The sequence below is a fragment of the Sabethes cyaneus genome, chromosome 1 (assembly GCF_943734655.1).
Source record: "Sabethes cyaneus chromosome 1, idSabCyanKW18_F2, whole genome shotgun sequence".
Taxonomy (NCBI): Eukaryota; Metazoa; Arthropoda; class Insecta; order Diptera; family Culicidae; genus Sabethes; species Sabethes cyaneus.
In genome coordinates, this window is record NC_071353.1 from 79,543,671 (window position 1) to 79,567,110 (window position 23,440).

The 23,440-nt window shown below is 40.3% G+C and overlaps 1 protein-coding gene across 2 annotated transcripts in view; it reads left to right on the top strand.

The window, feature by feature from the left end:
* Nucleotides 1–23,440, top strand: part of LOC128732916 (transcription elongation factor SPT6) — a 298,517-nt gene that overhangs the window by 167,694 nt on the left and 107,383 nt on the right. For both annotated transcript variants that reach the window (XM_053826368.1, XM_053826367.1), the window contains exons 6-7: nucleotides 18,151–19,817; nucleotides 20,703–23,048. In XM_053826368.1, coding sequence (XP_053682343.1) covers nucleotides 18,151–19,817; nucleotides 20,703–23,048 — 4,013 coding nt within the window. The remainder of the gene's footprint in view (nucleotides 1–18,150; nucleotides 19,818–20,702; nucleotides 23,049–23,440) is intronic.

The window sequence follows — 23,440 nt, forward strand, 5'->3', positions numbered from 1 at the left end:
ATTGGAAGAGAACTGTATTTCATTTCTTTAAGCTGATAATAAGCTACAACGGAAGGTAGCAAAAGGTGCGATCCTATCGCAATAATTAGGGTAGATTCACAATCTACGTTCGGAGTTGGATTCTACTTCTGCCATCGCAATTTTCAAATTATGAAATATAGAGTAAACAAAGTAATAAAGTAAATCATAAACCTAACATGACCGGCCACCTGAAATGTATAATTTCACAAGTTTACTTAAAGCTAATTATTTGCTGAATCCGCGATAACATCAGCCTGGTTGGGGGTTGCGCTGATTTCGTCTTCCTCATCAAGAGCGCAAGGTAACGGGCACACCTTGTTTACAGGACGCTTGAAGATTCCGGATGATGTTCGCAGGACTACTACTCGACATACTCCATCTTCACCAGGATGAAGCTCCTCGATCCGCGCTAAAGACCACTGAGTGGGTGGCAGAAGTTGATCTTTCAGGATTACTAATTGGCCAACTTTTAGTTGAACCTTTTCGGGATTCATAGTGGACTGACGCTGAAGCTCCTTCAAATATTCGCCTCTCCATTGGCACCAAAAATTTTGAAGCTTCTGTTGTATTAGCTGGAAACGGTTGAGTCTGTTATTCGGTACATCACTCCAATCAGGATCAGGCAGGGCTTGTAATGACGAGCCGACGAGAAAGTGACCTGGTGTAATGGCTTTCATGTCGTTCGGGTCCTCAGACAATGGTGTTAAGGGGCGGGAGTTCATGCAACCCTCTATTTGAGTTAGTAGAGTCACGAGATCCTCATGAAATAGCACTGTATTTCCCAGCTGATGATGAAGATGAGTTTTTGCCACCTTTACAGCAGCTTCCCATAAGCCACCGAAGTTCGGTGCGCGAGGCGGTATAGTGTGCCATTTGATTCCCTCCGTTGCGAGACGATTAGCGGTGCGGTTCATTTCGATACGATCTGCAAACATTTTGTACAGGTCATGAAGCTCATTTTTCGCTCCAGCGAAATTCGTGGCGTTGTTGGAAAAAATGTTTTGCGGAATACCACGTCTGGCAACAAATCGTCTAAGGGCAGACATGAAGGCTGCTGTGCCTAAATCGCCCACTAGTTCGATGTGCACAGCTTTAGTACTAAAGCACACAAATATCGCAATGTATGCCTTGCTAGGAGTCATTTTTCGACCAGGCAGCTTGACGAAAACTGGTCCGCAATAATCAATGCCGGTGTTCTGAAAAGCCCGACTGGGGGTAACTCGAGCATGTGGCAATTGTCCCATAGGTTTTGGAATTGGTTGTGGATTTGCGCGAATACAATGGTAGCATTTTCGGATCGTATTACGGACAGCTCGCCTACCGTTGGGTGGCCAAAATTCATTGCGAGTGACTGCAAGTGTGAGCGAAATTCCGCCGTGCATGGTCTTTATATGTATTGACATAATCAATAGAGGAGTAAAACGATGAAACCCAGGTAGTAGTATTGGGTGTTTTGACTCCTAATCCTCATCGGATAATCTGAGCCGGCCACCAACTCGTATAAGACCAGAAGCATCCAGAAAGGGATTTAAAAGTTTTAAGGTGGAATGCTGGAAAATTCGTTTTTCTTTCACCATATGCTTAATTTCTTCTCCGAAGGAGTCCACTTGAACCATTTTAACCAATACGATTTTAGCAGAATTAATTTCGTCGACAGAAAGAACCAAAGAATTAGTGCGTTTTTCCTTTTTAGTGTTGCGGATAAAACGTAAACAATAGGCTATTGTTTGTACCATACCATTGGTTTTCGTTCAAGATCTTCTTCCAATGGAATAGTGGATACTACTAAATTTTGAGTAGGCCAGGTGACTTCCCCCCCGTGCAACCTTACTAGTTGCTCTACTGTTGAGCCGCGGGATACCAAGTCCGCCGGGTTACTCGTCCCCGGAACGTGCAACCATTTTGCACCATGAGTCATTTCTTGAATGTCCGTTATTCTGTTCGCTATGAAGGTCTTACAGGTGTGAGGTGACATACGCAGCCAATGAAGCACAACCATCGAATCGGACCAGAAGAAAACTGACGAAAACGGCAAATCCAATGCCAGGTTTACCTTTTTGTAGAGGTGAGCAGCAATTTGCGCTGCGCAAAGTTCTAATCGAGGAATACTGCGTCGTTTTAACGGACTGACACGTGATTTTGATGCCAGCAGCTCAACCTTTATTTTCCCATTAGCACCAATTGATCGAGCGTATATAACAGCACCGTACGCTGTCTCGGATGCATCTGCAAAGCAGTGCAGCTGAATTTCCCCTTCATAAAATGCATATCGGTTAATACGAAAGGATGCCAAACCGGGTAATTCTGAGAGAAAATTCTTCCACTTTACCTCCACTTCTTCTGGAACCACCGCATCCCAATCCAGTGCTAACGTCCATAAATGCTGAAGAAGTACTTTCGCTCGGACTACGATCGGTGCAATCAATCCGAGTGGATCGTATAAACGAGCTATCGCTGATAAAATTACTCGTTTGGTTATCGGTTCTACTATTGTGTATGTGTTGAAGTCAAAACGAAATAAATCCGATGAAGGTTCCCAACTGATCCCCAATGTTTTCACAGCCTCCTCCGCGTCAAACGTTTTGTTAGATTGCAGGGTTAAATCGTCTAAAGGAACGTCTGTTAGAGCTTCGGGTAAGTTACTGCACCATTTCCTCAATCGAAAGCCACCCAAATTAAGCAGCTCGGTCATCTGTGTACGTAATTGGATCGCCTTATCGACACTCGATGCACCACCAATAAAATCATCCATTTAAAAATTATTTTGCAAATGTACCGCTGCTACCGGGAATGAGTGCCTTTCATCTTCAGCCAGCTACTTCAGTGTCCTAGTTGCGTGGAACGATGACGGTGCTAAGCCATAGGTAACCGTGGTAAGCTGATATTTGCTGATTGGATCTTCTTTGTTGAACCTCCACAATATTCGCTGTAGGGGTTGGTCCTCAGTATCAATAGAAACCTGGCGGTACATTTTCTTAATGTCCGCCAGCAGTGCCACCTTGTATTTCCGAAAGCGTATAACCAGTGTCAGTAAATCATCTTGGATGACTGGTCCGACGAAAAGCGCATCATTTAATGAGTAACCAGAACTAGATTTTGCTGAAGCATCAAAAACGCTCCGAACTTTAGTGGTTGAACTAGCTCTTTTTATTACTGCATGATGTGGGAGATAAAATGCAGCGGGAGGTTCATGCTCATCAACGAATATTTCCCTCATATGCCCTAAAACTAGGAATTCCTTAAGAAAAGCATGATAATTTTGCTTTAGGTTTTCATCCCTTTCCAATTTGCGCTCCAAACTTTCTAAGCGACTATAAGCATTTTCGAATGAATGCCCAAGCATTTTTGAGAAGACGTCCTTTTTAGGGTATTTGACTATATATCGACCAGTGGCATCTCTTTTCACCGTGTCTTTATAAAAATCCTCACAATATTGTTCAGTTGGGGTTGTGGTTGGGATATTTACCTCCTCAATTTCCCAAAATTGCCTTAAATTACGATCGATGGATTCTAAAGTTTCTGATGCGGAGAGACAACAGACCCATGGTTGAGCATCAGTTTCAGTATCAAACTTTCCCGAAACAATCCAACCAAACTCAGTCTCCACGAGTGTTGGCGATGGATCATCCAAATTCATCCGGCCACCTTTGACTAATATGAAAAAATGCTCGGCGCCAATGATGAGATCCACCTATCGGGATACATTGAATTCGGGATCGGCTAGAGGTAGCTCAGAAGGGATGGTCCATTTACTAGTGGTAAGGGTGTATGGTGGTAGATAAGATGTAATCTTACGCAAAACGAAACCGTTAAACGTAAATGAGAAATTTCCTATTCTCGATTGGGTCTCAGTTGTTACCGATGCAGTTACTTTGGCTTTCGATTCACCCATACCAACGACGGATTGGTTGATACGATGTCTAGGTAGACGAAGCTGTTGACAAAGCCGTTCACTCATTACGTTGCATTGGGATCCCGAGTCTAACAGTGCGCGCGCCAAATGTCCCCTACCGTAGCTATCGAGAATCACTAGCACCACAGTCGAGAGAAGAACGTTATCCGATCGAGAATCTGGTACTGCTCTACACGTATTTGGCTTGGGCATCGGATTTTCCTCAACGAGTTCAATAAAATTAGAGCTTACAGGCTGCTGACGGAAATTTTGCTGCGAAAAATTACGAGCCGAGGTCTCATTATTGGAGTGTGCAGTTTCAAAGCCAGGATGCAATAAAGAGTGATGTCGCTTTCGACAAATACGACAAGAATAATCTGAGTTGCATTCCCTTACAAAATGATCACTTCTAAAGCAATTCTGCAAACTTTTCTAGTGTTGATAAGGTGTAGGCGTTCTCTCAGTGGCATTTTCTCAAAAACGGGACACTTCACTAAAAGATGATATTGATTGCAGGCCAGGCAGTGTGGTTGGGAACCATTTGCTGCTGCATAGGAGTTAACACGAGTGGCGGGGGGAATATACGTTGGCTTTGGCTGTTTCGAAGCGGGAAATTGTTTATGATGTGATGACATTACCGATTCAGTACCCATAGAAAGCGATTCCATCGCTCTGGATTTTTTCGTCAGGAAACTTATCAAATTTGCGTAAGTAGGTTCACCATCGTTGGATATATACTCCTCCCAATCTTTAAGCGTCCGATCATCTAACCGGCCACAAAGTAGTTGAACTAGTAAACTACTCCAATGTTGTGTGGGTTCACCTAGCTGGGAAAGTATCTTGACGTGTCGTTCAAACTCTTCGATTACAGTGCGTAGTGCATGTGGAGATTTGCTATAAACCTTTGCAGGACACATCAATGACTGCAAATGTTTCTTCTTTAGCAGATACTTATTAGAGTACCGACTAAGTAGTGCTTCCCAAGCAACTATATAATTGTTCGCGGTTATTGTTAAGGATTCGATTAACTTTAGCGCTTCTCCTTTCAATGCAAATCGAAGGTACTGAAATTTCTGAACGTTGGGAATTTCAGCGGACGTATGAATAAGCGAAGAGAATGAATCATGGAAGGTAAGCCACTCATTTAGATCACCATCAAACTCAGGTAATGCAATAGTTGGAAGTTTCACAGTAGAAGTGTGAGATTACCGAAGCACTATTTTGTGGTTGCACGGGAATCGCGGGAGGGGGAGGAAATTTAGAAAGTAATCCACCTTTAATCCGAAAAAACTTCTCTTCCATATTAGCCCTTAAATTCATATTAGCAGCCACAAACGATTCTGAATCGTCAAAAGTTTCATATTCAGTTTGGATTGCCTCGAAGGCGTCAATTAGAGTATCCAATTTATCTAACCGTACCACTAATTCGTGTTGGTCTCGATCGTGATTGAAATTTTGCAGATAATCGTCGATGCGGGATACGGAATCCATGATATTACGACGTTTCAATTCCTTTTGCTTGAGTTTCTTCTCCGACATGATGGCAATATTTCGTGCACGGTAGGCTGTAATAAGCGAGAGAACCCAGGAAGCGCCTATTTATTGGAATAAAATAGTTGGACAGACACTCACCTGTGCCTGTCTGAAAGCAGGCCTTGTATTTTAATTATTAGCAGGAACCTCCGGTGAAACCAAATGATAGCAACTTATGCTGGGTGTTGCTGGATGATACCGATACGACAAATGGGATAGTGTTGCTACAAGAATGTGTAGCGAATGGGTGATAAAATTCCGGATGTATAATTGGGGTTCTCCATGATCATGCACGTCCTTCGGTGTGCACTAATTTTGCTTCCACTTTTATCGGAGAATAAGCACTACAGTTGCACTTTGGGGATATTACCGGTTGGGACAAACCAAAACCACGTGTCGGGCGACCGTGATGTACGGGAGTTGACCTTTCTGTGGGAACCAAAATAACCAAAAAAGTACCGTTCACGAAATATATTCCAGTTGGACAGGTACTCACATGTACCTATTTTGCAATAGGCCTTGTATGATTAATAATGCAGCAATCGATCCGGAACTCCGTTCGTCCGGAGAGGTTAGCTTTGATGACACTCAGGATCACCTGTGATCCTGGTCACGGCACTAATGTTTCACGACGGGGTAAATCACAGGTGATGAAGTGATGGGATGTAATATTTTCCGAATTAAACCACTTGCGTTGTGTAGGGATTAACTTAACCAAAAACTTTGTATTTCACTACTTTAATTTTTATTAACAAACCGAAATTATGACCGATCTGGTCGAAGGTTGGATTGGAAGAGAACTGTATTTCATTTCTTTAAGCTGATAATAAGCTACAACGGAAGGTAGCAAAAGGTGCGATCCTATCGGAATAATTAGGGTAGATTCACAGTCTACGTTCGGAGTTGGATTCTACTTCTGCCATCGCAATTTTCAAATTATGAAATATAGGGTAAACAAAGTAAAAAAGTAAATCATAAACCTAACATGTCCCTAGCGAAGGAAATCTGCAATGCCGAATACAAGGAAGGCGATAATATGGAGGATTTTCTCTTTGGAATTGAGGAGGTACGCGCGATTGGAAAATGCTGGTAAAAAGCTTTCGGAGTATATGCAGGTGGCGATGATATTGCGTGCGCTTCCGACTCGTTTCGGCAGCCTCACGACTGCTTTGGAAAGTCGTTCCGATAAAGAACTAACGATGCAACTTGTTCGGACAAAACTCATCGAAGAAAGCGAACAATTGTATGGCGGGAATCATCTGGAAGAGCGCGTATTAAAAGCTGGTAACGAAGAAAAACCAGCAGTATCGTGCTTTTTCTGCGGTAAAATGGGGCATACAAAGAGACACTGCAGAGAGTTTCTGGCACTAAATGCCAACAATAGTGGTGAGCTGAGTAAAGGAAAAATGAAGAAAAACCAGAAAGTGAGAAAAGTGCGCGAAGACGACAAAAAGTCGTTCACGTTCATGATACGTTGCGAGACGTAGAATAAAATAGGTTCGTGTTCCTGGTTAATCGACTCCGGTGCAGCTTCGCATATGTGCAGAGACAGGAGTGCATTCACAGAATTGCAGACCGGTCGGCGATCGAATGTCATTGTCGCTGACGGTAGCGAGATCCGTGTAGAAGGCGTAGGCGACTGCTTAATCGTTTGCGAAGATAGTAGTGGCGAATCAGTGAATGTAACACTAACTGGGGTTTTGTACGTCCCCACGTTGGAAGGCAATATGATATCAGTCAGCAGACTTGCATCGAAAGGTGTACATGCGTTTTTCGACGAGGCTGGTTGCAAGCTAATGTACGGCAACACAACAGTGGCAATCGGAAAGGCGACATGTATTGGTTGCGAACGATAGTCAATCGTGTGGCAAAAACGAACCAGCGGCAACATACTAAAAACTGCCAGCATACTTGGCACCGACGGCTCGGACACCGCGATCCAAACGTGGTGAACGTTATAAAAAGCAACGGTTTGGCTACAGGAATAAATGTAGAAAATTGCGGCATTGAATGTACGTGCGAAAGTTGTATCGAGTGCAAAAAGGTTCGTTCTCCTTTCCCGCAAGTAGCCGAGAAAACATTCCAAGAGGTGCTCGACATTGTGCATAGCGACCTGTGTGGACCTATGGAAATCACACCGGATGGATGCCGTTATTATATGACGATGATAGACGACCATTGCAGATATGCATATGTGTTTTTCTTGAAGGAGAAATCCGAGGTGGAAATGAAAATCCGAGAATATGTTCGCTTAGTCCAGAATCAGTTTGGACGCAAACCGCGTGCTATACGTTCGGACCAAGGAGGGGAATACTCCGGCAAGACGTTGCGACAATTCTACCGAGAAGAAGGTATACGTGCAGAGTATACTGCAGCATATTCACCCCAGCAAAACGGGGTATCTGAGAGGAAAAACCGAACACTGAGTGAAATGGCCCGGTGCATGTTGTCGGATTCGGGAATGCACAAACGGTTTTGGGTCGAGGCTGTTAACACAGCCTGTTATATTCAAAATCGATTGCCGACATCGTTGATATCAAAAACTACAAGGTATACAGCCCTAAGGGTTGTACGAAAGGGTGACGTAGGACTATATCAGATCACCAGATCAAAGACTAATGTAAACTGCATTTCTGACATATGTATGTTTAAAAGAATCTATGAGTGCCATTGTTTAAGTGAATATTTATTGGCGTAATCGAATTCGAGCTTATATCGGATTATAGCAAGCATCAACCTGCTTTCTCTGAGTAGCGGCAACACTTTATCTAAATCAGGCAACACTTATTCGCCCTTAGTGGCAGTCATGCAAACCTAACAAAATTTATTCAATTCAATTGTTAACTCTCTACACGATCAGTTCAATATACGTTATAGTTCCTGTTTCCACTGCGTTTTTTAATCCTCTCAAGTTATATATTACAAGAGGTTATGGGCGACTCACGGAAGGAAGCAGTCCACGGAATAATTCCGTTTTCCGGGACAGGATACGAAAATTGGAAGTTTCGCGTGGAGAGATACCTGCAGTCTATCGAGCTGTTGGACGCGATGACAAAGGATGCGCAGACGGTTGAAGCTGAATCGGAAAAGTTTCGGAAAATGGACAATAAGGCATCGAACGTGATAATTTCTTTCATTCACGATGACCTGCTGGACCTGATCCGGGAAAAGAATTCTGCGAAGGGAGCGCTGCTGGTACTGAAGGCTGCTCACCGTCATCGTGGTCACTATACTCGAACTCGTCCTCAGAACAGCTTGATGCACCGGATCCGACACCTTGTTGCATGTTTTCCCCCTCTTGCTCGGCATCTGGTGTACACGTCAGGCTTGGTTCAGTTTGCTGATCGTAGACAGAATCATCCTTTCCATTTGCAATGAAGAGGGAACCTGAAATGCCGTTAACAGTAGTACCCTACGATCCGGAAGTTGATTCTGTCTACGATCAGCAAAGTGAACCAAGCCTGACGTGTACACCAGATGCCGAGCAAGAGGGGGAAAACATGCAACAAGGTGTCGGATCCGGTGCATCAAGCTGTTCTGAGGACGAATTCGAGTATAGTGACCATGATGACGGTGAGCAGCCTTCAATACCAGCAGCGCTCCCCTCGCAACAAGAACTTGGTTCGAACCTTGAAACGGCAACCACGAGGCGCAGCGAACGGGAGCGCAGGATTCCTGGTAAGTTGAAAGATTTTATTACCGGGAGAATTTTTACTGCTGTAAAATTTCGCTCAACAGACGCAGATGCCTGCAATGGACCTTCACTTGAAACCGAACGTCCACTTCCCGATGTACCTGGTTCCTACAATGAGATCTTTGGCCGCCCCGATGAACGCAACTGGTTGCAAGCCGTGAAAGAAGAACTCAACTCCATGAAACAAAACGACGTCTGGCATCTAGTGGAACGGCAGCGCGATATCTTACCGATCAAGGCGAAATGGGTTTTTTGCATCAAGGAGGATAAAGATGGCAAGCCAGCCCGTTATAAAGCGCGCTTAGTTGCTAAAGGCTTTCAGCAGGATTAGACTAAACAGAAACCTATGCTCCAGTAGCAAGAATGGCGACGATCCGAACTGTACTCGCTGTAGCAGTTCATAGAAAGATGTACGTGCATCAGCTAGACGTGAAGACAGCTTTTCTCTACGGAGACCTTCAAGAGAACGTGTACCTGGCTGCTCCTGAAGGTGTTACTATTCCGTCAAACACGGTGTGTAAGCTGAAGAAATCTCTATACGGATTAAAGCAGAGCCCTCGCTGTTGGAAGAACAAATTAAACGAGGCACTGTTGGCAAAGGGATTCGTATGCTCCAAACACGACTACTGTCTGTATACTCGGACTACCAAGAAAGGTATTGTGTACGTCCTTGTATATGTCGACGATCTCCTGGTAATCGGAGACCATTTGGATTCGGTCTTGGATACGAAGAGGATGCTTTCGGAGCAGTTTCAAATGACGGATTGCGGAGAAATCAGCTATTTTCTTGGAATCAAGATACGATACGACAGATTAACCCATTATGACCCGGGTATACCTAAATTTGGACCAAATGAAGTGAAACTTTATAATCTATTATATTATGGCTCGAATGTGTCGGGAAACGCAAAATCGTCATTTGGAATGCTTTCAAGGCCAAAATATCGCAGGTTTAATATTTCATAGGCTCAGTTTCAAACAAACAAATTACAAAGTTGTTTATAGATTTCTTATCGAATTTTGTGATAGACTTTATATATAAATACCAATTTTCATGTCAGGTAATGTTTCGTCACTAAATGTAGACTTTTTCATGCGTTTTGGAGACAATGTTTTTTTCGCCATTTTTTCAACTTTTTTCCGCCATTTATGGCAAGTTTGCACTGTTGAAAATACAGATGAAATGACAAAAACTGACAAGTTATACCACACTCACATCAGATTGATGTCTTATCTCTCTTGTAGTGATATATTAACAATGCTAACTATTGAAATTCAGCAGTAAACAGGTTTTGAAGACGAGGTATGATATATCATACGCTAGGACATAATGGGTTAACAGGAAGTCTTTCGCTCTCAAATGGACCTGGAATCAATCGTGTGCTCACCAAGTTTGGGATGGTTGAGTGTAATGCTGTCAAAACACCAATGGAAAAAGGATCTCAGCCAGTTCAAGATACATGTACTACCAACCAACCATATCGAGAACTACTGGGGAGTGTAATGTATACAATGCTGTGTGTTCGTCCGGACATCAGTTACTCCGTCGGATACCTTGGCAGATACCAACAAAATCCTGGTGACCTCCACTGGCAGTCACTGCAAAGAATTGTTCGCTACTTTTGAAAGGCACAAAGGAGTTAAAGCTGCAGTACACCAAGAAGGATGGTCCCACTTCTCTTGTAGGATTCGCCGACGCAGATTGGGCTTCAGACGCCGTAGACCGAAAATCGGTTAGCGGCTTCGTGTTCCAAGTATTTGGCTGCACAGTTTCCTGGGCTAGCAGGAAGCAGCAGACGGTAGCCTTATCATCCAGTGAAGCTGAGTATGGTGCACTGAGCTTGGCTGTCTCGGAAGGCTTATGGCTCAAAGGAATTCTTATGGACCTTTACATGATGTCATCGGATCAAACGTTCACGATTTACGAAGACAACCACGGATGTATTTCAATGGCGAAGAACGCAGAATGTAAAAGGGCGAAACATATTGATGTCAAGCACCACTTCTTGCGTGATCACGTCAACAGGGGAACTCTGAGAATCGAGCCGATTCCAAGCAACAATCAACTGGCAGATATATTTACTAAAGCTCTGGATACAGCACGATTCCAAGCTCTTCGGAAGCTCCTTGGATTATACGATTAAGAAGGGGTATTGGCATAATCGAATTCGAGCTTATATCGGATTATAGCAAGCATCATCCCTGCTTTCTCTGAGTAGCGGCAACACTTTATCTAAATCAGGCAACACTCATTCGCCCTTAGTGGCAGTCATGCAAACCTAACAAAATTTATTCAATTCAATTGTTAACTCTCTACACGATCAGTTCAATATACGTTATAGTTCCTGTTTCCACTGCGTTTTTTAATCCTCTCATGTTATATATTACAAGAATATTTAAAGGAGAAGAGCGAAATATTCAGATTCAATTATTCATTTAATGCAACGGTGGCTTTGAAAATACGTGAATGGGGGTTCATAAGTACAACGCCTCCAACCTTTGAGACATAGGAATTTCTTTTAAAAATCACTTGTGTGCATCATAAAGGTTCAAATGACAATGAATTATGCTGAGGGTGAGAGGTCTCAAAGCATCATAAAATAAATAAATTCAAAACAAATTCATGTCTCCAAAAAACTCACACGCCAAATTTGGTGCCATTTGCTTGATTAGTTCTCGAGTTTTAAGGAAATTTGTATTTCATTTGTATGGGATCTCCCCTTCTTAAAGAAAGCAAAGGTTCTAATCCACCATAGAAAAAATCTGAAACCCCCACATGCCAAATCTGGTTCCATTTGCTTGATTAGTTCTCGAGTTTTGAGGAAATTTGTGTTTCATTTGTGTAGAAGCCCCCCCTCTTACGCCCCCCTTAAAATTGCTCTCTTAACCCCGTAAAAAATTGCTGGTCATTTTATCTATCCAACGACATATACATTGTTCAGTTTCGTTCAGTAGTTTAGTAGTTATTAGCATTTGAAATCTTTCATTCAAACGTTACACTTCTATTTTCGTTTTCACAAAGTGCTACCCAGTTCCAGTTTAGTAAACAGGGACGTAGTCCTACGTCAAAACTCCTTTCGAACTCTGGTTCGGTCGTAAGCCTGACCTCAAACACTTTCGTTCATTTGGTTGTAAAGCTTATGTGCTCATCCCATCGGTGCAACGTAAGAAACTAGATGCAAGGGCCGTGAAAATGATATTTGTCGGCTACTCGCCCGAGCACAAAGCCTACCGGTTATTAAATACAAAAAGCGGCGAAATCACGATCAGCAGAGATGTTCGATTTTTGGAGCTTGAGGAGGAGATTCCGGAGAAGAAAGAGGATATGCAATGCACTGTTGTACCTGTTGAGAATGAGGTGATGTTGGATGAACTACCGAATTCTGATACGAAAGATTCTGATGATTTGGATTCGGATGAAGAGTTTTACGGCTGGAATGAAAACGACGCTGAAATTCGGATTAATGACGATGCAGAAGAATTGAAACATACGCCGGTGGAAAAGCCCGTTCGTCGATCTGGAAGAACAACGGCTGGTGTTCCACCTACACGTTATCGCGCGGAAGTGAATTCCGTGAAACATGATGCAGTAGAACCTCGTTCGTTTCGTCAAGCAATGTTGAGTTCGCGATGCGCGGAATGGAAATCTGCGATGGACGAGGAGATGAAATCTCATCAAGAAAATAAAACATAGCAGCTAGTGGCACCACCATCAAATCGAAAAATAATAGGGTGCAAGTGGATTTTTAAATGCAAAGAGGATGAGAATGGAAATATAGTCCGGTACAAAGCGCGGCTGGTAGCGCAAGGATTTTGCCAAAAATACGGGACATACTATGATCAAGTTTTTGCTCCCGTTGCACGGCAGACGACATTTAGAATAATGTTGACAATCGCTAGTCGTAGGAAGATGCTAGCCAAACACATCGATATTAAAACCATCTATTTATATAACCTATTACAGCTACGAACAGGGTGACCGAAAGCTTGTTTGTCGTTTGCGGCGTAGTTTATACGGACTCAAGCAGGCTACACGAGTCTGGAATAAATGAATCGAATAAACGAATAAACGAATCGACAAAGTTCTCAAATCGTTAGGATTTCGTCAGTCAGAAGCTGACCCCTGTTTATATATAAAAGCAACTGGAAATCATTGCATATTTCTGTTGTTGTACGTAGATGATGTTATCGTTATTTGCAACACCGAGGAGGAGTTTACGAAAATTGTTCAGGGTTTGAGTGCAAAGTTTAAAATAACCATCTTAGGCGACTTAAAACTGTTTCTTGGAATTCAAGTCCGTTTGGTAGATGGGCGATACCGTGTAAATCAGAAAGCATATTTAAATCGAATTTTGGAAAGATTCGGGATGCTATCAGCGAAAACTTCAAAAATTCCTATGGATCCCGGCTTTCTTCAACGTAAGGAGGAGGAGAGCACGAGACTGGAAACTGTGAAGCACTATCAAAGTCTTATCGGTGCTCTATTATACGTTGCTGTGAACAGCCGGCCGGACATCTCGATTGCTACATCTATACTAGGTCGACGAGTGAAAGATCCAACACAAGCCGATTGGAATGAGGCGAAACGCGTGCTTCGCTATTTGAAAGGCACAATAGATATGTAACTGCAACTTAGATACGACGATCGGAACTGGTATGCTGGGTGGACGCCGACTGGGCCGGTGACGTATGTGATCGAGGTCTAGTTCTGGATACCTATTCAAATTTGGTGAAGGTGTAATCGGAAGGGGTTGCCGAAAGCAGAAATGTGTTGCTTTATCGAGTACTGAAGCTGAATACATCGCTCTCGCGGAAAGTCTTCAGGAACTTCAATGGATTCGCAAATTGTTGGTCGATATCGGCGAGCAATTAAAACTGCCAACCCTGGTGATGGAAGACAACCAGAGTTGCACCGTTCTGACGCAGCAGGATCGGGCACAGAAAAGGTCAAAGCACATTGACACGAAATACAGTTTTGTGAAGCAGATGGTACGTGATGGCATCATACAATCGCAATTTTTTTTTCCATGTGTGGACTCATTACTGCGACCAGTATAGTTGATCTATTGTAATATCGCCCGGGTGTTTGCTGTATGACCTGCACTGCATTTCTTTTTTGCTATAATCGCTATTGAGTGAGCGATATGCTTATTGAATTTTTTTTATGTGTGCTTGCGTGTATTGGGGTTTACCCTTCCTTCAAAGCTTGATCTACTTTACCCACTTATTCATCGCTGCCAGCACTATCCCATATTACGTCCCTGGCGAGGACTCATTCGTACCTTTGACCAGTACACTTAACTGTAGGAGGGACATTTGCACTGTTAAGAGGTTTCAGAGGGTAAATATAGAATTCAACATGAAGGAAGGGTAAATGGAGGGGCCTGAGAACAAACCCATGCTAATGTCACTTGACATCGAATGGCTTGATTCTACTAAGATTCGAACCCACGACCACTCGCTTGTCAAAGCAGACTCGGTAACCTTGTGGCTACGGAGCCCCCCAATTGCAATACTGTCCAACCAAGTTTATGGAAGCAGACCTGTTGACAAAACCGCTTCCTGCGGTGAAGCTGCAGATGTTGCGAAAGGCAATTGGCATTAATTCCATCAACGTTGAGGAGGAGTGTTGAACCGGTTGAACACCTGGGTTCGATAACAACTACTTTGTAACCAATTAAATCGGCCACACTGCCACTCATATTTTGTTCTATAAAGATAATTAAATACAACCTTTATTCATTCCGTTCTATCGACTATTATAGACCGCTCGCCTTTATCGTTTCACGAGAACGCCCACGTTTCCCATATTCCACTATCCCAACAAATTGTTCAGGAATTTTTAATTGAAAACAAACAAGCAGTTTAAAAGTTATGCTTAAAAAACCTGTTTTGACAAGGTAATAATTATCTCCTGTTTCTTAGAGATGGCCAAACCGATTTATGCGCTATTAGTCTCATTTGAAAGATAACATATCCTAATAGATCACTATTAAATGATTTTTTAATTGGACATTTAATTTGAAAGTTATGACCAACCGTATACACCACACCAATATTAACAATAATTTATATTGATTTTAACCAAGATAATTTACCTAATTTCAATTATTTTAATATCAAACGAGAGGTTTTGACACTACGAATATATATGCAAAATTTCATAAGAATTGGTTTTACCGATCAAAAGATATTAACACTCGCGCCAACTTTTATAACACAGTTACTCGCGCGTAAAATAGCCCCAAACCAAAGAAAAAGTGTGCACTAGAGTTTTGACTGGGAAAACTTGGTTTTAGGTTTATCGAACCTGTGGAAGTGTTTCTTGAAATTGAAAGCTCTATCGTCTGGTGGAATTTAAATTTTGCTTAATCCCCCTCAAAGTGAAATAAAAAAATATTTTTCTTCAGTGTCAATAGTGACATTGATGTGTTCTGCAAAGTTATAGAGCATATTATTGCAAGAAATTTTGCTAAAGATGTAACTTTCTATCTCTGCAGCGAAGATAGAAAAATCTTATTTATTGTGTATGAATTTGTAAAATCAGTTTTTCTATTTTTTGCTTTTTTTGTAATTGTTGTATGACTTTTTATTATTATTATAGTCAGTTTAACAGCTTAGGTCATTCGTGACTTCTGTGGGGTTGGGATTTAAACCCGGGTCCTCGGCATGAGAGGCGTGAATGCTAACCACTACGCCGGGATTAACTCCAAGTATGACTTTTTCATGTACTACAAAATTGCACAAATAATAAAAATATACAACTTTGCTGAAAATCGTATACCTGTATGTTAGCTTGTTTAGGAACTGTAGAACTTTGATTATAAAGAATACCCTAATTTTGACTCCGAATTACTCGACTACCAGCAGACGGATACATTTTAAACATTTTGCATTTGCTGATAGTTTTGCTGCATACATTTTTACAACAATTTGATTATTAATGCATTGAATAATTATGACATTTTGGGCACAATAAGTTTGTTGAAGAAAATACGTTAGTTAAACAACGTTTTGTAACTTTAACCATTTTTAATTAGAGAAGTTTTAAACCAAAGAGGTTCACTCGCCTCTGGAGGGAGGCCAAGTTATTATGCAGAAAACCATTTTTTAAGAATATTTTATGCATATTTTATGCTTATGTTACAGAATTTACTTTCGACAATCGAACCACACTTATCATAGCGACGTGTGCGTTTTCGCGAGTCGCCAAATTTTCAACAAAAAGTGGCTTAAAATCGGTTTAGCTTTGCGTAAAAGCCGTCTTAAACTGAAATAAAAGTGGAATCGTGGTACGGAGCAATGGAGTTTGGCAGAAAAGTGGTGTTTTTTAGCTCAAATTGTGAAATTATTAGCAGGGCTTCAGTGGATTCTGACTCACTGCGAATATACGTGTTATTGAAATAAAACGTAACCATACGTTTTATTCGTTTATAACGCATTTGCAGCTAATATCGTTAACAAACGATTTTTTATAAGTTGTGCTTTTGTTATTGTATTTAACTTGTAAGGAGTGGCATAAATAACAATTCAGTTTCACAATTGTTGCGTACTACTGGCACTTGAAATATAACGTTTAAGTACGTTATTTTTAGTGATCAAAATTAACGATATTTTCGATACAAGGGCGATATTTTTCAAAACCTTTCGAACCAACACGATCCCGCGAGCATAACGCATATTCGCAGTGAGTCAGGTAACACAGTAGCAGTAAACTGCCGGTGGAAACATAACTGTCCCATGTTACATTTTGTCATTTTTGACTAACATTTGTCATTTTGTTGTCTAACGTTATAATTATATATATTTTTATAATATGAATCGAAAACATGGTGTTTATACTAGAAAAACTCGAAAAAAATTGAAGCCAATTTGTCCCACTGGAAAAATGGACGCATATTTGTCTCGCTGCATATACCTTTTCATATCAAATGGTTTCAAGTTGTATACAAAATTGAGTGAAGTTTTTCAACATTATCTCATCAGTTTTTCAACTTTGAGTGCGATTTTCTCATTTTCGTGTTTTGTAACATGGGACAGATATGCTTCCGGCGGCAGTAAAGTAGCCGCATATTATGCCAAAATAATTTTTAGAATATTTACGTAACTCAGAAAAGCTTTATCCGAGTTCTCTTTCATCAATACCTAATGCTCTAATTATTTTTTTTTGTAAAATATTTTTTGAATTGAGGTGACAAGTACGATTTAAAAATTGCATAGCTAGGGTGAAATCTACTGTATAATTTGCACCCATGATTATTTTAAACCTCTGGTGCTCTGCAGCACTTAGGTGTAAATCTCCATAAATCGCTGTTAATTCTAGATACCATGCAGGGCACGGGAGGGTATTTTCGGTCCATGACCCATTAAGCGATTGCTTCTATTTTTTTTTGGGGTAGGCCTACTGTTTTACCTGACTCACTGCGAATATACGTGTTATTGAAATAAAACGTAACCATACGTTTTATTCGTTTATAACGCATTTGCAGCTAATATCGTTAACAAACGATTTTTTATAAGTTGTGCTTTTGTTATTGTATTTAACTTGTAAGGAGTGGCATAAATAACAATTCAGTTTCACAATTGTTGCGTACTACTGGCACTTGAAATATAACGTTTAAGTACGTTATTTTTAGTGATCAAAATTAACGATATTTTCGATACAAGGGCGATATTTTTCGAAACCTTTCGAACCAACACGATCCCGCGAACACAACGCGTATTCGCAGTGAGTCAGGTAACACATTAGTCTAAATGAAGTTTGGAATGTATCGTACAGTTATGTGCTGTAAAGGTCCAGACGCAATGCATACGGATTTTACTGCGTTGCGGCAATTTGACAGTTTTTCCATGGGTTTTCTGTCAAATTTCCGCAACGTAGTAAAATCCGTATGCATTGTGTCTGGGCTTTAACAGTACTCATGTTCAACTATTGACATTGTTTAGAATAATCGTAGAAGGTAACAAATTATCGTGGAAAGTAATAAATTATATATGTTTAAATTTCCAGTTCTCTTCAGGAAGGTCAGGATATTTTTGGAGTTGATTTTGACTACGAAGAATTCGAAAAGTATGATGAAGACGAATATGAATATGAATCTGATGTTGATGATGATTACGAGGAAGAGGCTGAACAAGGTGATCAGCGTACCAAACGTCCCAAAAAACAAGCTCGCAAAAAATCATCGAAGAAGACTATTTTTGATATATTTGAACCAAGTGAACTTAAAAGGGGACATTTTACCGATCTTGACAACGAAATACGCAAAACAGATGTTCCCGAGAGGATGCAAATTCGGGATGTACCAATAACACCAGTGTCAGAAGGATCTTCTGAATTAGAAGAAGAAGCAGAATGGATCTACAAACAAGCTTTTTGTAGACCTCCAGTATCTAATCAGGAAACTTACTCTCGCAAAGCAATAACAGCTATACCTAAAATTAAACAAGCGTTAGATTTCATGCGCAACCAGCATTTGGAAGTTCCCTTTATAGCTTTTTATCGGAAAGAATATGTTCAACCAGACTTAAACATAAACGATCTATGGAAGGTTTATAAATATGATGCAAAATGGTGTCAACTATTAGCACGGAAAACCAATTTGCTAAAATTATTTGCAAACATGCGAGATTACCAGCTTGATTTACTTATGAAGGACCCTGAGGCTTCTATTCCAGACGAAATGAGGATATTAAAAGATGATGATATTGACAGATTGAAGGCAGCAAATTCTCCAGAAGAACTCAAAGATGTTCATAATCACTTTATGCTTTATTATGCGTATGCTATTCCAGCAATGCATGAACATGTTAAGAGCAAAGAACGCGATCGAATTCGTCAACAAAAAATAGAAGTACGTCGAAAAGCAATCGAATCTGGTGAAGGGGACGAAGATGAAATTGATTTGTCCAATTTTGACATTGACCCAGAGCCCATTCAGGAGGAAAGCGTTAAGCTTAATGTCGATTCTGGGCCATATTCTATGTGTCGAAAGGGTGGTCTTTGTGGATTTGCCAAACGATTTGGATTATCACCGGAACACTTTGCTGAAAATGTTCGAGACAGTTATCAACGACACGAAGTTGATCAAGAACCAAGTGAGCCTTTTGATGTATGTAGAGAATATGTAAATCATCGGTTTACTTCAGTAGAGGACGTATTGCATGCTGGTAAATTTATGGTCGCTCGACAAATAGCAAAAGAACCTATGCTTCGACGTTCTATTCGTGAATTGTACTATGAACGTGCAAAACTAACAGTACGGCCCACAAAGAAAGGAATTAAAGAAATCGATGAAAATCATCAATGTTTTTCAATGAAATATTTGAAAGATAAACCAGTCCGTGATTTGACGGGAGATCAATATTTAAAACTACAAATCGCTCAATGTGATAAACTCCTTAGTATGACAATTTCCGAACAAATTGAAGGAAATGCTTCATCAGATCTTTTGGATGAAATGAAAGCGCTTTACCAGAAAGATGAATTTTCAAAAAATGTTCAAGAATGGAACAAAATACGGTCCGAGTGTGTTGAATTAGCCTTTAACAAAATGATTTTACCAGAGCTGAGAAGGGAATTGCAGACTATTCTTTTAGAGGAGTCGAAGGACGCTGTATTAAAAGTATGTTGCAGAAAACTTTACAACTGGATCAAAGTTGCACCTTATAGTCCATGTGAGTAATTTTGTCATTCCCCTATCCATATTTCTCTAACAACATGTCAAAAGGTCGAATAAGAGATTCCCTTCGTGTCTCCTCTTTTACGTTAATCTCGCTAATGCAAATGCACTTGACCTCATGTTTAGCGTGAAATGGTTGCTGCCGTTATTGGTTTGCAAATCTTTAAGAAAAATTGAATTAAAATGCATTTATGTCGCCCTGAGAAGCAAAGAGAATCTCTCATTTACACATTGGATCTTTTGACATGTTACTCGTGAAATATTTATTCAAATCTGGCTAAAAGATCTTGTGTGTAATTGACACATAGGTATTCTATATATCATATAAATATTTTGAAAAATAAATAAGCAGCAGATAAAGTAAATTAACCAACACTAACAGATATTACGCACACTAGGAAAGAAAATACAATTATTGCATGTAGTGCATTCTTGAAAAACTTTGCTTAAATTAAGATTTTTTTTAACTAATGTTTAAAATATAGTTAAATGAATTATAGAAATTCATGTTCTGAGAAATTAATAAATAATTTTTATTGCAGTAGAAAAGCCAGGCCACACTGCTTAGTGGATTAATTTAGATTTTTTTCGCTTTACTAATCGCAAGATTACCTATCATCTCAAAAATATGCGGCTTTTAAGAAATATTGTTTTGCGTTTACGTTAAATTTTGCGGTTTCTTAACTACGCGGTATTAGAGCATGTCATGGTACTTCTATGCATGTCTGGACGAAAAAAACAACCGATTACGTTCTTGATACTGATTCTTTTTGGATCACGCTTTCAGTAATTTGTAGCAAAATGCAGTTAGTAGTAGTAGTAGAAGTAGATGAAATATTTATATCATGCCGAGCTAATTTCAACCTATTTTTGTTTCCAGCTTTTGACGTTGAGGACGACGACTATGAATGGGATACTTCCCGTGGGATTCGCGTGATGGGTGTAGCATTTGTACCTGATCTATCACAGGCTGCTTTTGCAGTTATTATCACAACAGAAGGAGACGTGAGCGATTACTTGCGGATTCCACACTTGTTGAAGCGAAAAAACACACACCGAGAAGACGAAAAAAAATTAAAAGAAACCGATTTACAATCTATTACTGATTTCGTTCGTAATAAGAAACCTCATGTAATAGTTATAGGGGGCGAGTCTAAGGAAGCCTTAATGGTGCAGAAAGACTTGCAAGAATGCGTACGAATTCTTGTTGACGAAGAGCAGTTTCCTGAAATTTGTGTTGAGATTATAGATAACGACTTAGCTAAAATTTATTCAAACTCCATCAAGGGAACTGTCGACTTTCGCGAATATCCATTACTTCTGCGACAAGCAATATCTTTGGCTCGAAGAATTCAAGATCCGTTAATAGAATTCTCCCAGCTTTGCACTGCGGATGAGGAAATTTTGTGTTTGCGCTTTCATACCTTACAAGATCAATTATCCAAAGAAGAGCTGTTAGAAAATCTCTACATTGAATTTATTAACCGTACTAATGAAGTAGGCCTCGATGTAAATTTAACAGTTCAAAACTCGTTAACAGTTAATTTGGTGCAGTTTATTTGCGGTTTGGGACCAAGAAAAGGTCTAGCTCTAATCAAGGTACTCAAACAAACGAATCAACGATTAGAAAACCGCACACAACTGGTAACAGTTTGTCATATGGGACCTAAGGTGTTTATTAACTGTTCGGGATTTATTAAAATAGATACTAGCTCATTAGGTGACAGTACAGAAGCGTACGTTGAAGTTTTGGACGGATCCCGTGTTCATCCTGAGACGTACGAATGGGCTCGAAAAATGGCAGTTGATGCTTTAGAATATGATGATGAGGAAGCAAATCCGGCTGGTGCTTTAGAGGAAATTTTGGAATCTCCTGAGCGCCTAAAAGACTTAGATTTGGATGCCTTTGCAGTCGAATTAGAACGTCAAGGTTTTGGAAATAAAAGCATAACTCTATATGATATTCGTGCGGAGTTGAATTCTAGATACAAAGATCTTCGAACTGCGTATCGCTCAGCTACTCCTGAAGAACTTTTTGATTTTCTGACAAAAGAAACCCCAGAAACACTATACGTTGGAAAAATGTTGCTCAGTACAGTTGCTGGGATTAGCCATAAAAAACCTCAAGGAGATCAATTGGATCAAGCAAACCCTGTTCGTAATGATGAAACCGGTCTGTGGCAATGTCCGTTTTGCATGCAAAATGAATTTCCAGAACTTTCAGAAGTATGGAATCATTTTGATGCTGGTGAATGTCCCGGACAGGCGACTGGGGTACGCTTAAGATTTGACAATGGTTTATCAGGTTTCATTCATATAAAAAATATTTCCGATAAGCATGTGAAAAACCCAGAAGAGCGTGTACATATAGGACAAGCTATTCATGTACGTGTCGTAAAAATTGATGTTGATAGATTTGCCTTGGATTGCTCTTCAAAAAGCTCAGATTTGGCCGATAAAAATAATGAGTGGCGACCACGTAAAGATCAATATTATGATCAAGAAGCTGAAGATAAGGATAACAAGAAGGAGTCCAATGTCCATACGAATTTGAATAGACAACAGTACATAAAAAGAGTAATTGTTCATCCTTCTTTTCAAAATATTTCGTATGCTGAAGCGTTAAAGAAACTTGATCAACTAGACCAAGGGGATGTGATAGTTCGACCATCCAGTAAAGGTTCAGATCACCTAACTGCTACATGGAAAGTAACTAACGATATATACCAGCACATTGATATACGAGAAGAGGGCAAAGAAAATATATTTAGCCTGGGTCAATCATTGTGGATTGGAAATGAAGAATTTGAAGACTTAGATGAAATAATTGCTAGATATATTAACCCAATGGCATCTTATGTAAGAGATTTACTTAATTACAAGTATTATAAAGAAACAAGTGGAGGTATGAAAGATAAGGCGGAAGATATTATTAAAGAAGAAAAGAAAAAAAATCCCAATAAGATACACTATGTCATATCGGTAGCGAAAAATTACCCTGGAAAATTTTTACTATCTTATTTGCCACGAACGAAATTCAAACATGAGTATATAACTGTTACACCAGAAGGGTATCGTTTCAGACAACAGCGCTTTGATTCAGTTAATTCATTGTTGAAATGGTTCAAAGAACACTTCCGTGACCCCATTCCCTCTCCAAATAGCACGCCACGAGGGACAACAGCATCATTGCGAACTCCATACTCAGGAACACCTAGATATAGCAGTAAGTATAAAAATATCATTTTGGTTTTAACCCATTAAGCCCCACACTTTTCCCAGCAGGGATATAAAGTTGAAACTTTCAGGGAAATTCTCTTTAGGTCAACTAAGAAAAAGCCGCTGACATGTATTTTTAATTTTGACCCTGTGTCCCGGAACGCTACGTTGCGAAAACGCAACGCTGGGCGTTAAAGGTATACCGTTTTTGCATACCTTCATTATTATGCATATAAATGCTTCATACTTTTTTATCGTTAAATCAAATTTGGGATTTTTTTGTGATTTTGAGTATTAATAAAGATTAAATGAACGACTTAGAGTATTACATGTTATGTTTTATGATAGATATCGAAACATTTGGGTTGGAGACCATCTTTGCACTAGACGCATAGTATG